General features: G+C 41.4%; 1 protein-coding gene across 2 annotated transcripts in view; it reads right to left on the bottom strand.

Moving 5' to 3' along the window:
* Nucleotides 1-679: 679 nt before the first annotated feature.
* The window catches only part of RCL1 (RNA terminal phosphate cyclase like 1), a 45,389-nt gene continuing 29,698 nt past the window's right edge, over nucleotides 680-16,370 (bottom strand). For both annotated transcript variants that reach the window (XM_007065597.4, XM_037901887.2), the window contains 2 exons: nucleotides 9,357-9,460; nucleotides 680-2,343 (listed from right to left, as the gene is read on the bottom strand). In XM_007065597.4, the coding sequence (XP_007065659.2) occupies nucleotides 2,193-2,343; nucleotides 9,357-9,460 (255 nt within the window). In that variant the 3' untranslated portion in view covers nucleotides 680-2,192. The remainder of the gene's footprint in view (nucleotides 2,344-9,356; nucleotides 9,461-16,370) is intronic.

The raw sequence follows: 16,370 nt of genomic DNA, 5'->3' as shown, positions 1-16,370 counted from the left end.
CCAGATTCTAGTGTTCATTGAATTAGACTTGCCATCTCTTAATTAACCAAAAAGTTACTGCCTGGCAGTAGTTTAAAACATACAACATAGAACTCTAGTGCCCCATCAAGGTTCTGAAGAGTAAGGACACAATTCCACATAATAAATTACACAGCCCAGCAATAAAACGTTGAGTTACATGATTTACGTCATGTGACACACGCTGCAGCATTTTGTGACATGTCCTGAATATCAATGAAGGCATGAAATGCTTTTCAGTTATAGTAATATCAACTAGGCTGTGCCATGGCGTACACTACATCTCAGCTCCCTTCACTGATGTGCATGACAGGGTACAAAATATTACAGCTTTATGCATCCAATGAAGTGAGCTGTAGCTCACGAAAGCTTATGCTCAAATAAATTGGTTAGTCTCTAAGGTGCCACAAGTACTCCTTTTCTTTTTGCGAATACAGACTAACACGGCTGTTACTCTGAAACCTGTCACTTTTCACAGTAATTTCTACACATTGTATTAAAAAAAACAGATAAAAAAAGTCACCCCTATTTTGCTCTTCCCAGAAGTTTTCCAAGGTGATAATTATCGCATTCATATCAGTTTAGAGGAGCGGTTTATCTTTTGAAAATTCAGGGTGCTAGTCTGGGGAAAACAAAATTTAAAAGGGGGAAAAAAGCCTCATTTAGAAAAATCAATACAATTTTATTTTTCTAAATAAATGTGTAGGCAGATTGCTACAAAAAACACAGAATTTCAAGTGCAGTACATAATGAGTATTGTTGCCTCCAATAATTTACAGCACACTATTAATCATATACCTAGCCTTCCGTTGAATTCCTATGTGGGTCCAACATGAACCTATCATGTTACAGATGCATTTCTTACAATGGTAATGGATAAGGATGTATTCTCATGATCTTCTAATAGTGTAATACTATATCAATCACAGCATATTGCATCAATATAGTTTATAAAGGATTATGACCATTGTAACAGCCAGTGGTTGTTTTGAAATAGTTTTATTTTAAATTAGTCATCCTCATTGGTTGTCATTCTGAGGAAAACTACTTCAATTTGTGGCCATGTGCTTAATACTTTTTCCTTCTATAAGAGCAGTCCAATACTAAACTAAAATATGTGCACTAGCATCTACCACTTACCTCTGCTGTGTGAAAAAAATCTTTCCTGATGGGATATTTCATCATTTGGAAATTTGAAAGATACCGAATAAACATTAAAAAAGGAACCCCAACCAAACTCCTCACCCACAAAGATTGCCGCCACACACGACAATACCCAGATGTGATACATTTAGTCCACCAAAACTCTGTGGCTATGCAATTGTGTTGCCACCTTTCCCAAATGATCAGAACAGTCCTGTTTTGGAGTGTTTGGAATACTGTATAAGCAAACAAACCCACACAATTTTTCTAACAGTAAAATAAAGGATCTGAAATAAAACAATTTACAAATCAGACACCTAGTCAAAAGATCTCCCCCCCCACCTCCGGGAGCAAGAAAGTTGAATTACATCAGTATAGGCAAACATCTTTTACATATTCTAATTTTTAAAAAAGTTTAATGGCAAATATTTCTTCTATATCCCCACACCAGGAGATCACTGAGCTTGAACAAAGTCCATAACATCAGTAAGAGATTTTCCACTGTCTTATGGTCCTTATCTAATGCCCACTCAAGATTCAGACCTTGATCCTGCAAACACTTATGTACACACTTGACCTCACAAATGCAAATAGTTCCATGAAGGGCCATGCAACTACTCATATGCATAACATTACGTACGTAAGTGTTTTCAGTATTGAGGCCTTTGACAAATTCTGTATATGTACAACTTAAAAACAACTATTGTTCTAGTTTGAGTTCAGTTTATTTCAATGTTGGTATTTCTTTGACGCGGCTCTGTAATCCCCCCCGCCCCATACACATTCTGACAAATTATATGTTCTGCAATTCTCTTTTTGGTCATCTTTGTTAAGGTCTCCTTCCTTAACTCCTCCATAAAAAGGTAAAACTGTCAATACTTTTAAAGACAGTTGCATACAGCAACCACCACATTAGTCTGGGGGGGGGAAGAAGGAGAAGAGGTCCAACCATCTTGTATGCACGATGCTAAACTACATCTCTGCTGTACTCGTTTTGACGTCAAATTTTCGTAAAAGCTGCAGATGTTTCATCATTTGATTGTCTTGCTAAGGTTGGAAAATCCAATGCCAACGCATGTCATTAAGACTTTCTCTCCACCCTGGAGCTCTTCGTGAGATGGCTTGGTTTCAATTTTGAACATAATCTGAAAGAAGCTTCTCAAATGTCGCAGAAACTCAATTCTGAAAAGGAGAGGGGATAAGTGAGTTTTTTCTCCGTTTTTTTTTTTTTTTATTAAAAGAAAAGAAGTGTTAAAACTATCTTCAACAAATCAGTTACTCATCTGGTTAACACAGCGGTCTTGTCCTGTAAGTAGAGCACAGACTAACATTCAATGAGATATGCAATGTAGTTGAAGCTGTGTCTGTCCCAGGATTTTAGAGAGACAAGGTGGGTGAGGTAATATCTATTATTGGACCAACTTCTGTTGGTCAGAGAGACAAGCTTCTGAGCTCTGTGTGGCTTGAAAGCTTCTCTCACATTCTGGCTACTTGGTACAGAGGTAGGAAAATGGGTGTTTGGGTTCGGAAAAAATTGTATTTGTATTATAGCAATGCCGAGATAAAGGCTCCAACTGAGCCTGGAGCTGCAAAAAAAGATGAAAAGACAGTCTTTGCCATGAAGGGTTAATAATCTAAATAGACCACACAGAGAGTGGGAGAGGAAACTGAGACACAGAGGTGGCATAACCTGACCATGGTCACACAGCAGCTCAGTGGCATAATCAGAACAGAATCCAGTTCCCATGTCTCCCAATCCAGTTCCCCATCCATTCTGCCTCCCCAAAAATGTTCAGTGCTAAACTTTACTGGAATTTCTGAAAAATACTTTTGAGGGTAGCTAAGGAAATTCAAAATGTTTTGTGGGAGGGAATATTCAGATTCAAAAGCACAAAGTTGATCAGTTTTACAAGCTCCCCACTGCTAAAATACACACATCTTTAGAATCTAACAGCATCGCTTAAAAAAAAGAAAAAAGAAAAAAAGAATTCAGATTCTGGACTTCTTTTGGAAAAAAGTGTTTACACCTGAAAATCTATTTTTTCAAGTGTACAGGTCTGAAGAGACTTCTCTATGGAAGAGAGAAAAAACAGATTAAACAAAGCAGCTCTAAAGAGGGGACAAACTGGAGTGGATATGACAGAAAAAATAATGAATGGTATAAAGAAGGTAAATGGGATGCGCCTTGGGGATAGTCAATGAAACTGAAGGGCAACAAAATGGAAAATTGATAATTGCTCACTATGCAATGCTTGCCCTCTTTTCTGAAGCTGGTACCAACCACTGTTAGAGAGAGACAGGATACCAAAGTGGATAAATCGCTGGTTTAATCCACGGGACAACTGCTAGGTTCCCAAGATTCTCTTCTCAGATAAGCTTAGCCTTTGGAAAGAGGAGACCTGCACACCACTCCTGAGCCTTCTTTTGGCAGGTAGCCTAGAAAATGCCATTGTCCTAAGAGCTTTAATACTATATTGATCACACTTTTGAGATCAAATTCCTTTTCAGTTCTGTGTCCCCTGATGCTATTTTAAGAAATAGTTCCTGACACAGAGGAAGCACGAGGCAAGAGAGACACAATCACTGCCGAAGCACTACAAGACCTAAGAAAGTCCCAAGGCACTCCCCCAAAAGCGAGATGGTCCAGAAATGGTGGCAGCACTGGGAGCACACTGTGGGGGAATGGAGGAGACAGAGCAGAGTAGGCCATTCTTCAATACAAGAAACCTCTGAGAGCAGTGAAAGCAAACAGAATTTGGCAGGAAACGGCAGAGAACTGTGGTCTTCCTTTGGGACAGTTTTTACTAATCCCCTGCTGTCTTGTCATGTAAGTACGAGGGGTGGAAATTAGGGAAAAGAGGGAGGAGGAGAGGCTGCCAGTGTCCACATGCACTTGCAGCTCCTCAGGTATGAAAGCCACCTCCAGGCGCAGCCTCGTCAGTCTGCAAGGGGGAGCAGAGTGCAGCCTGGTGTGCAGCATTCCACTTCTCCCCAAACTTCAAACAAAAGCCACTGCCTTGAACAAAACAACAAGTGTTTACAGAAGCAGTGTCTTTTTCCAGGAGGCTGCAAAGTGAAATGACGTGAGATACATCAATTGCACATGCACTTAAAAGTGTTTTATGGGCAAAGCAGCTTGTTCTGTAGTTCACTAAATTATCGCTGCCACAGAAGTCATTTCACTGACAGTCATTTACACTTCAAGCAGAAAAGTTAGGCCTACTTTACACTTAAAAGGTTAGCTCGACCTTGTACGTAGCTCAAAGCTGTGAAAAATTCCATGCCCTGAGCACTGTAGCAAGGTCGACCTAACCCTTCGTGTAGACAGCTACACTTATGGAAGAATTCTTACGTCAACCTAGCTACCACTTCTTGGGGAGATGGACTAACTACATCGACAGAAAAGCCCCTTCCATCAACTGTAGCAGCTGTAGTGTAGACATACCCTTAGACGCCAAATGACACGCTGTCCCAAGGCTAGCTAAAGGGGCCTAACCCATTAGAAGTGTTGGTATATTGCACAAACACAGCTTCTATCCAACCATTGCCTTCATAAGAAGGCAGCTCTATTACAGAACTTGCTGTCAGATCTTTTCACTACAGGCTGAGTTACTCCCCAACACCACAACTATGAGGACAAGAGTCTGTTCAACATTTAAATGTCTATATATACACATTTCCGAGACATCAGCCAGCCAATTACAGTTTATGTTCCCTTGTGCATATTACGGAGCCATTAGACAATCACACCCTCCTATTTTTTGAGGCTGTTCTGATTAAAACATGATGCCAAATCCCAAACAATGAGACGATCTCAGGAAGTGGTTTTCCCCCCACCAAAAAATGCAGATTAGGGTCGACTGAAACATTTTGTGAATTTGTGTTGAGTTTGTCATTGTTTCAGCTGACATTTTGATTAAAAAATAGAATATAAAATTAACAAGGCATGCATTAAATGGATCAAAAACTGGCTGATAGGTCTCACAATGTAACTGTAAACAGGGAATTGTTCTCGAGAGACTCCGTTTCCAGTGGGGATCAGTTTTGGACCTAGGCTATTTAATGTTTTTATCAATGACCACGATGAAAACAAAATCAGCACTAAAAGTTTGAAGAGGACATAAATATTGGGGGAGTGGTAAATAATGAAGAGGACAGGTTACTGATTCAGAGCGATCTGGATTGCTTGGTAAACTGGGCACAAGCAAACAATTTGCGTTTTAATATGGCTATGTGTATAGGTATACATCTGGGAACAAAGAATGTAGGCCATATTTACAGGATGAGGAACTCTATCCTGGGGAAGAATGACTCTGACAAAGGTTGGGGGGGGTTATGGTGGATAATCAGCTGAATGTGAGCTTTCAGTACGATGCTGTGTCCAAAAGAGCTAATGAGATCCTGGGATACACAAATGGGGGAATCTCAAGTAGGAGTAGAGAGGTTATTTTACCTCTGTACCAAGCTCTGGTGAGACTGCTGATTTAATTCTGTGTCTAGTTCTGGTACCTGCAACTCAAGAAGGATGCTGATAAATTGGAGAGGGTTCAAAGAAGATCCACAAGAATGATTTCAGGATTAGAAAACATGCTTTACAGTGACAGATTCAAGGAGCTCAATCTATTTAGCTGAGGGGTCAGCAACCTTTCAGAAGTGGTGTGCCAAGTCTTCATTTTTTCACTCTACTTTAAGGTTTCGCATGCCAGTAATACATTTTAACGTTTTTAGAAGGTCCTTCTCTATAAATCTATATTATGTAACTAAACTATTGTTGTATATAAAATAAACAAGATTTTAAAAATGTTTAAGAAGCTTCATTTAAAATTAAATTAAAATGCAGATCTATCAGTTTAGTGTAGTGGTTCTTAACCTGGGGTGCGAGATGCCCTTTCTGCGGGCGCGAGACATGTGAGATTTTTTTAGAAGATAAATCATCGAAAACACAAATTAAGCATAGGCACCTAAGTACAACTACTTTGTTTCATCAAACCTATGTATTTATTAACATTATACATTTTTTAACAATTACTGTAATATACAAAGTTTTCACGTTTTCAAGTTTTTAAGCTAATTGTAGTGTAATTTTTGATAAGGGGTGAGAGAACATATTTTAACAACTCCAGACCACCAGCGGGCTGAGTGGGGCCGGGGTGCAGTGTATTAAATTTCTCCCCGTAGGAATGTGCTACTTACAGCATACTACTTACGGCCGCCAGTCTTGGTGCTCCACAAGAAGCACATTCCTACTGGGAGAAATTTAATACACTACACCGGTGGACAGAACTCCAGGCCGGCAGCGGGCTGAGCAGGGGCAGTGGCCAGGACTCCAGCTGGCAGCAGCGTGCCAGTAAAATCGGCTTGCGTGCTGCCTTTGGCATGCGTGCCGCCGGTTGCCAACCCCTGATTTAGTTTAACAAAGAGAAGGTTAAGGGGTGACTTGATTACAGTCTAGAGGTACCTACATGGGGAACACCTATTTGATAATTGGCTTTTTGTTGTAACAGAGAAAAAGTATAACACAATCCAGTGGCTGGAAGCTGAACCTAGATAAACTCAAGACTGGAAACAAGGCGTACATTTTTAACAGTGAGTGTAATTAACCATTGGAACAATTTAGCAAGGTTGTGATGGATTTTCCATCGGTGACAACTTTTAAATAACTGAGCCAGAGTTTAGGGGTCTATTACAAGAGTGGGTAGGTGAGGTCCTATGGCCTGCAATGTACAGGAGGTCAGACTCGATGATCATGGTGGTCCCTTCTGGCTTTAAAATCTATGAATCCTCCCCAGAGCGAATGATAAATTCCCCTTTCCTTTTCCCAATGGCCATTTCCGGCAGGAGTAAGGCTTCCCTTTCCCTCCCTCCTCTTGGTCTCCTGAGCTGTTTCACTGTGTGCTGTGGTTGCCACCTCCTCCCCATGACACAACTGTATGCTGAGTAGCGTATGCTAAATTGTGAAAACATCCTAACCTTGTGTGATCTGGGATTCACAGATTTATAGATACTGAGGTCAGAAGGGACCATTATGATCATCTAGTCCGAGCTCCTGCACAACGCAGGCCACAGAATCTCACCCACCCACTCCTGCGAAAAACCTCTCACCTATGTCTGAGCTATTGAAGTCCTCAAATTGTGGTTTAAAGACTTCAAGGAGCAGAGAATCCTCCAGCAAGTGACCCGTGCCCCATGCTACAGAGGAAGGCGAAAAACCTCCAGGGCCTCTGCCAATCTGCCCTGAAGGAAAATGCCTTGCCGACCCCAAATATGGCGATCAGCTAAACCCTGAGCATATGGGCAAGATTCACCAGCCAGATACCCAGGAAAGAATTTTCTGTAGTGACTCAGATCCCACCCCATCTAATATCCCACTATTGCACACAACTGAATCTGTGGTATGGCAGCAGCAGTGCCCCACTTCTGATTTTAAAGTTGTCTCGGCAAAGGGAAAGGCTCCTAGACTCTGTGGAATCTGGACTATGAATGTGGAGGAAGGATCTATATGGCTGTATGCCAATGTATCTTTTCTTCAGCCCATTTTACTTCGGAGAACCATGTCAGTAACTGAGCCAGAGGTGGCATGCCTGGCATGTGAGCACCCCTCCCCCCAATTAACCTGGTAGAGTCCTCCTTCACATGGGGTCAGGGGAAGGGACCTATTCCAAGGCATTGTTCCCATTCCCAACACCATAATCCACCAGCTGCACTGCACTAGACAAGGGAACTATACTGTAAATATCATTTATCAAATAATTAGCTTGGGATTTTTCAGTGTGAAGGTGCTAAATTCAAGACGCGACTAACATAGCAGCAATCAGAGGGAGGGGGAGGTGCGGGCTGGGGAAATGGAGCGGAACTCAATAGCGTTTTGCTTCTCATCATTATTTTTTAAAATGTCTCATGCATCTATGCTCAGTAGCTGTGGAGACTGATTTCTCAACCCTTAGATGGTAGCAGCACAGAAGTTGCAGACAGAAAAAAGAAACCTCACATGATCTCACATGAAACCTGCTGATCTCGATAGAAATCCTCCTCCACTGCCAAAACGCTGCACTACCGTTACAAGAACTAAAGTAGCTGAAATCAGTCCACTTAAAAATTACTGCTTTACAAACTTAGTGGTTTAAAAAACTGTAAAAGATCAGATTATTACACTCTAATCACTGATGTTGGATGATATTACTGAACACTAAGTAGATACTCACCTTGTGATGGTCTACTTCACCCCTTCCATAAAGATAATCCTCCACTGCTCCCCTCAAAATCCATACAAACCCCCTTCCACACAACTCTGGTGGATCTGTTGGTTTCTGAGGTATCAGGGTTTGCTAGCAGTTATGCAGTTTGCAGTTCTCATGTGATGGCACCATCATTCTTCAGTTATCACAGTACTGTACCTTTCACATATACAGCACCGGTACCATGATAACCGAAAAAGGACAGTTCATGTTCTAATTGTTTGATATCATCCCCGCACATACACATCTCTCCACTTCCCCTTAAAGAGGCACAGTTTGATCAATTCAATCTCTGGTAACTGCTTTGGTCTAGTCAATTGTTCATCAGCCAACGATGGTAACAGGAAAGCAGCATGCCTTTTGCCCTTCTGTGTCCCAACCAACATTGGGGGAAACACAGCACTTCTCTCTCTTCAGACTGGTAACTGCCACAGACCTTGAAAAACTGTTAGAAAAAAGGCCAAAGCAAAAATAAATGCAATCCATAACAGTTCTGAGACCCCAGGGTCCCAAGTATCTCAACGAGATACATCCTTGAGCTGTTTCTCTTGGACACTCATGCCATGAACTGGATACGATCTTGGTGTTAGTCAGCCATTCAGAATACCTTCCATTACGTGCACAGCTACAACACAGGTCGTTAGGCAAAACAAGACAGCTTACGCTAGGTAACAAAAATGTAATTGACGTGTATACAATCCAAGACCAAGAACCAACAACAAACTGGTCTCTGAAAGTTTAATTCCGTTGGAATCCGAGGGAAAATAGGAAAGTAAGGAAGTCTTCTTCCAGTGTGTAAAAATAAACATTAAGTAACTTACGATGTGCTGATCATAAAATGATCAGCACACATATGTCTGTTCATAGCCACAAATGAAGTGTTCTGCACAAAAATACCTATTATTCTATTAATTGCAAGTTAAACAAGATTTGGTATTTAAATTAAAGAGAACAACTTACGTGTACGGAGACAGAGGTCCTAGTAGGACTTTGGAAACATCAGGCTGTCCAAGGGTCATGAGGAGCAGAACTAGGCTCTGGTTTGTTGAATCCACACAGCCTCCCTGTAAACACAAACATTTTAATTATTAATCTTTATACAAACCAGAAAATAGGAAAAAAGATGGAGGAACATTTACTTAAAACACAGAACTATTACAGCTCTCACATTTCAAGGGTCAAAAGATAAAATCCAGATTTTGTAATCGTAACTAACTTCACAGGGCATATTTGGAAAGGGACTTGAGTTAAAAAGCATAGTAAGGAAATTATTTTTCTAATACTGTTGATTATGAAAACCCAGAGAATCTCTAAAATTTAACAAACAATGTAAATAGAGGAAAAATATATTGGTTTTGCATTTCACTCATTTTGGTCAAGTGAAAATAGACTAGTCTCTTTCAGGTGCATGTGCACTAATAGATTACTGAAATGCTTGGGTTATAGCTCTTTAGGTAAATGTTTAAAATGGGACACAACCTTGAAAGCTATTCAACTTCAAAAAAGTTAGTTAAAAGTAGTTTCAGGTATTACATCTGCCCAACCCCCGGCTGCCAATTATTGTGGTTGTGCAGACACATTTTCCTGTTTTCAAAGAACATTTCTCCCTCCTGGTGTTGCTATGTGAAAAATCCACACAACTACAAGTAACACAGGCTACGTGGAATGACACAAAGCGCTATCAAATGGGCAAAACAAAAGCCCTGTGGGAAAATAATATTTTTCTCCCAGGCTCAGCCTCTCAAATTACACCCTGGCAGCTTTACTTAGGGCAGAAATAGGGGAGTGCGCTGTTTTGAGTGAAGCATAATGCCTTTATATTGAATTATTGGCTGAGCATTCAGCATATGAATCTACAGCATCATCCAAGGTTGTCTGGGAGAACAGCTGAGCAGTACACAACCCCTAGTGTTCCTCTGGCTTTTGAAAGTCCATTGTTCTCGCCATTCCTTGGGCTTGTTGCAACTTGACCTGGCTAGGGATGTAGGCAAGAGTGTGGAATCTCCACTAAATTTAGAGCAGAAGATATCCGCAAACAACTGGACATGGCAGTTGCTCCCTTGGCTTTCTTATTCAAAGAGCAGACATAGTTTGGAGAAATATTAGGATATTTTGAACAAAAGTATGTCAAGGAGGGCATTTATGAGACTGTTTTCAAACTATGAAGCTAACGTGTTTGGGAGAGAGGAGTTTTGCCCATGCAGGTCTAGCTAAGTTGAAGATCTACCACACTACTTACTTTCTGGTAACTTGTTCAGTTACCTGAGAAACAAAGGTCTAGCCCCATTTCTGGCTCAGATGCCTGCACTGGCTCAAAAGCAAGAATACTTGTGACAATGTTTCTATTATAGGCGGGTTGCCCTATTTGCCTGGTTGACTGCTAAAACAAGTTTATGAAAGACTCCTTATGACCTAAATGAAATAATGCATTTCTAACCCTTGTTAGCTTATTTCTGTATAATGTTGCAGGGACTGTGACTTTAAAGTTGTAACTGATTCTGGGGCAAGGCTGAACTTGTGTTTTTTGTTTTTGTATTTTTAAAGAACTTGTATTAATTTTATGGGGTTGTGTTGATTTTAAAACTCGTATTTATCTTATATCTATTGTACTGTGTGCTATGTTCTAAGGCTAAGAGGCTATATTAATATAATTTAACTTTATATTTGTCTCCCATATCTTTCAGTTACTATAAACAAAAGTAAAAACGTTTCAGACAGCAGTGTCATTTTGACATTGACACTGCCCCTTTAACATCCAAACAAAAAATTGATTGGACATTTTGAGAGAGTCTTTAAAGACTTGGGTTTACAAAATTCTGTTTTCTTTATTATTAATAAATAATAATAATTAAATAACCTAAATTTTGTTCCCAAACTAGTTAATAGTATCCCTTTAATCAAGGGAGTCTAGATGGCTTGGAAATAATTGCAGCCTTTAAACTTTACTTTGGAAAAACTCTTTCTTTTGATAATTAGAAGCAGAGAGCATGGTTCTGGATACACGCCAAACCAGATTACACGGTAAAACCCCATTTATCCTAATCTCACATTTCCTCCTAGCATGAGCAGTTTATCCAGAAATTACAAACTGACTGTTCATCCCTTACTTTTCGATGGCCCTGAAATGTTTCTGATAAACAGGGTTGAACTATAATGAATACATAGCAACAAGCCATTCCTGCAACTGCTTGCAGCGTTCTGCATTTGAGCAAGGGGATACATTTTATCTTCTCGCTTAGTTGGAAGCGAGACTAGCTTTTTTATTACCAAATACAGCTAGTCAAACACATGCAAGAGAAAAATCTGGCATAAAATTAAATTTGGACTCTCTCATAGACAGTCTGATCGAAAACTCACATCAATCAGTGGATGGACTCCTACTGACTTCAGCGGGTTTTGGATCAGATCCTTAATAGGCTCTCCAAAATGTTTTTTTGAGCAAACCAAATTAACCATTTCAAAAACTTGTACATGCAATTACACACTAGAGCTATTACCGTTCAGTCACATGGCAAGCAACATCTGCTCCTTTTATTTTATTTTTCTAAGAGAGTATTTTACCATCACCATCCAATTAAAAATACCCAAAGTAGAAAACAGTAACGAATGGGATGACTTCAGTGCTGAATTGGCTTTGTCAAAATGACAGGGTGGAAGGAAGGACCCTTACAAACCTTTTGGGAAAATAGTTACTAAAAGTTTATTGTTCGACAACATTGTACCATCTCTACCCCACAGAGGGAGGATGTGGGTGTGGAGGAAGAGGCGAGATGCAGTACCATAGAGGGCTGCAAACATCAGCACAGAGGCCTTGATTTGGATTCTGTACTGAAAGGAATGCAAAGAAAGCAGGACACTGGGACAACGTGCTCATGGACAGCTGTTTGATTTGGAGATTTTGAGGGTGTAACTTCATTCGTATACTAGACTCCTTCTATTAACACTCCTTCCAACCCCTCCCCCCAAGTTCTGCTGACATTACTTATTCCTCTGCCCTACACTTGGGGTGCTGAACCCCCCACAGCTAGCTGGGCATTGGACTTTTGGGCTCTTGAGCATGTGTGTCAAGAAGGCTGCACGCTGACCCTTCCAAAATGGCTTTGTAAGGAGCTCTGAAATTGCCCTGCACGGACCCTGGCAGTTTGTGATCGCAGTCTTACATCAGTGTTTACAACTAATCTGAATGTGAAATGGAGAAACAATGAAATGATGCTCCTTTCACTTCAGAGTTTACAGCCCAACTCCTTTATCTACATTATCTTTTGCCTGTGAATGATTTCTCAGAACAGTGAACGTTTCTGACCTTACCTTCACTGACTTCTGTCCAACCTCTGCTGACCAATGCACTCGGTTTTGTTTATTGGTAACTTTTTGAAGTGGATTTATTCAGCCCGGAGAGTACAAAGGTAACATGAAACAGCAAAAAGGCCAAGCGCCTGCAGTTCAATTATTGCAGTTACAGAATGGTACAGAAATAACGAAGTGCAGGCTGCATGACTAAAAGGGTAAAGAGTACATGGCATTTGTCTCATACCATTTATTTTCAAATAATTGCCAGATGTTCCATCTACATTTGATTGACTATCGTTATTTAAGCTATTTTAAAAAAAAATACTAGTCTATTCAGCAACAACTTGATTGTTAGTCACTGATCTGGATGATGTAAGTGGTATAGCTAGCAAAACAATTAGTCAAAAGTCATGTAGTTTTTCTCTTGTTAAATGTACAAGCAGGGTTGGCCACCTTTACTAAATAGACACCTGATCCACAGACACAGAAAAAAACTACGACTTTCCCCCTCAACTGGTTCAACTCTTAGCTGTGTACAAGAGCTTCTCAGACAGAACAAGATGGAGTATTATCTCCCCATTAACATTTGCTTTAGAAACAATCTGTGCAGCAGAAGAGGGCTTCAATACAGCATGAGCCTTAGATAACTGTTGGGATGTATATTTTGGAGGGCACATGGGGGTGTATATTTAAGGCTCTCTTTCCTCAGCACATTCCTCTTCCTCTCCATAGAGAATGCTGTTTGCTCTCTACATACTTGTTGCTACAGCTATGCTCAACATGGGAACATGTCTTCCAATCATTGATTTTTCTACCTTGACTGGCTGATGAAATTTTATGCCACGTTCCTACACTTCAATGGCCATCACTACTCTAGTTCCCCTCTTTAACCACTTGAATATGGATCTACATTCAAGAGAGATCTTTTCTGTTGAAAATTTCAGATTAAATCCAAACTCTCCCCAAAATAATGGGGAAAGCGGTAAGATCACCACTAAAGGCCACCAAGATCACTGTTGCTCATTATTTGTATTATGGTACCACTTAAAGCCTCAACTTAAATTAGGGGCCCGCTGTACTACATGCCAGATAGACATAGTGAGAGAGTGTTCCTGTGCCGAAGAGCTTACAAACTATATAGACAAGATGGACAAAGGATGGAAGGGGAAACAGAAGCACAGGGAGGTGAACTGATCTGCCTGCACCACAAAAGCAGCAAAGCTGGCCTAGAACCTCTTCCTCCAGAGCCCCAGTCCTGGGCCCTGTCTACTGATGAAACTTCCACCACTTTAAGAAACCCAGACAAGCAGGGGAAAAGCAGCTGTCAGGAGTACTGTCTATTGATGAAACTTTTCAATTATTACTCCTATGAAGTACTCCGTCCAATAGTGCTAAAGTCACAGAAGACAGGGTTTTATGTTTTTAAAACAGCTTCTGAAAATTGCTCGAGTCTAGAGGCTCGGTTCAACCCTAATCAAGCAGGATGCATGCATCGGGGGCAGAGAGGAGAGAAATTTCTCACTCAGAAAAGGGCAGAGTGTTTGCACTGCTGCCTTTCCTGAGTGTGGGCAGCTTTAGTGCGTAGCTGGGGCTCCACAAGAATCCTGCCACGCCCAGGTGGGTGAGAAGGCATGCGTTCAGTGTGCTGCCTACCAGGTACCAACCACTCCTTGGACTGAGCGAGCCGAGGGCCCCCAGAGAAGGGCTGTGGCACTGGAGCCCCTCTTATGGCAGGCTTTCTGCCATCATCCCTGGGTTACGAAGGCCCAGGCCAGAGTAACTCAGGGATGAGTCATGCCCCGGGTCAGGACCTGGTCTCAAAAGATTCCCTAGAACTGTGCCCCATCCACACTGGTGGCATAACTAAGTTGGAAAACAGAATTTTAAAGCTCCTTTAGCTAACAGCCCCATAGCTTAGACCAGGCCAGAATTAGCCACTTCACCCACAGCTCACATCAGCCCATTAATGGGTAAAATGACAATGGGGTCACCTGACCCACCAACAGTCCCTATTCCTCTCTCAAACACTGCTTTGGACCTCAGACCAGTGCCACCACATACAGACATCTGATCTGCTGCTCTGCTCTGAGAGCCTTGCTACCTTCCTGCTCTGCCTTATGGCATTGCCTCTTTCTTAAGGCATAGCTGGCAATCAGCTAAGTTATTAGAACATACAATCTTCGGGCCAGCCCGTCTCCACTTCTTGTGCAAGGAACACGGTACATTATTGGGTGCTTAACAAAAAAAAAAAAAAAAGGGGGGGGGGGGATATAATGATTAACAGAGCAGTCTCCCTAGTGGCTGGATAACATGTAGTTTTAATTTACAAAGCGCTAGGTGGTTTTATTTGCTTTTTAAGTAAAAAATAGCCACTGCTGCTGGGAAGCCATGTGGAAATAAGGGTTTGATAGGAAATTGGATTTCTGATTCTTCTTATCATCTGAAGGGTTCTAGGGTGCTTCCATGGCGCAGCAGACTCAAAGTGGGGGTTTTAAGAATTTAAACAGAGGAGTAAGATTTGCAATTCAGCTTTTGTAAATAAAGTACTAGAAGTGGCTGTTGCTGTAGGTAATTGCTACTGGAGGCATACAGCTGCAGGCTGTGACTCTAACCCCCCCCCCCCGCCATGCCCTGTGCCCCCCTCCCACCCTGCAACACACTTACAAAGCGCCAAGCTTTCAAATATGAATGGCCTTAGCTGCACTCTCAAAAATATGTACACTCAGATCAGTATGTTGTAGGCTAGCACCCAGTTTGCGCGCTCAGTAGAAACATGCCAATACTGTAACAGTGCCTGGTACCCCAATGACTGCCCGGCTCATAACATCCCTCAAAAGACCATCACTGGAGATAGAGACGGCATACTGCCCCTTGCATCTAAGCCATTAGGAATAAAGTACAGAAACTACTCGAGAGTTCTGAGACCTGATTCAGTGGAGTGGACAGGAAAGCAGACTCAGACACGCCCCCATACAAGTGAAGTCCAATTTTCTGCATTTCTGGCATGGGTTCCCAGTGTCTAGCCAACACTGTGTTTAGTTTCAGAGTAATAGCCGTGTTAGTCTGTATTCGTAAAAAGAAAAGGAGTACTTGTGGCACCTTAGAGACTAACCAGTTTATTTGAGCATGAGCTTTCGTGAGCTACAGCTCACTTCATCGGATGCATAGCCAGACTAACCAGTTTATTTGAGCATGAGCTTTCGTGAGCTACAGCTCACTTCATCGGATGCATATGCATCCGATGAAGTGAGCTGTAGCTCACGAAAGCTCATGCTCAAATAAACTGGTTAGTCTCTAAGGTGCCACAAGTACTCCTTTTCTTTTTACTGTGTTTAGTGCTACTGATAACTGCCCATGCTAGGTAAGTGTGAAAAACCAATTAGTCCTTTCCTCCTCAGCTATCTGTTAATATTTTGAGCTCTCAAGTATATGCTAGGTACCCCACAGAAACAGGGACAAGAAATATCATTTTTGATGCACTGGAAGGGGATAAGGTGAAGAATCAGAAGACTGAAGCAGAAGAGTCTGTAGGAGAAAAGACAAAAACTGATAGGGATGCTGATGAGAGATTTACCGTAGGCATGGACACAAAGGACCAGATTTTTTAAAACACTGTGGAAAAGCAGTAATGGGATTAAATTGCTGTCTGGATTTGAAGGGAGGAGCCACGGATGACCTTCTGAA

This window comes from Chelonia mydas, chromosome 5, assembly GCF_015237465.2.
Source record: "Chelonia mydas isolate rCheMyd1 chromosome 5, rCheMyd1.pri.v2, whole genome shotgun sequence".
In the NCBI taxonomy this organism is placed as follows: Eukaryota; Metazoa; Chordata; order Testudines; family Cheloniidae; genus Chelonia; species Chelonia mydas.
The sequence above is the reverse complement of the archived record's forward strand: the minus strand, read 5'-3'. Positions and strand labels throughout refer to the sequence as shown.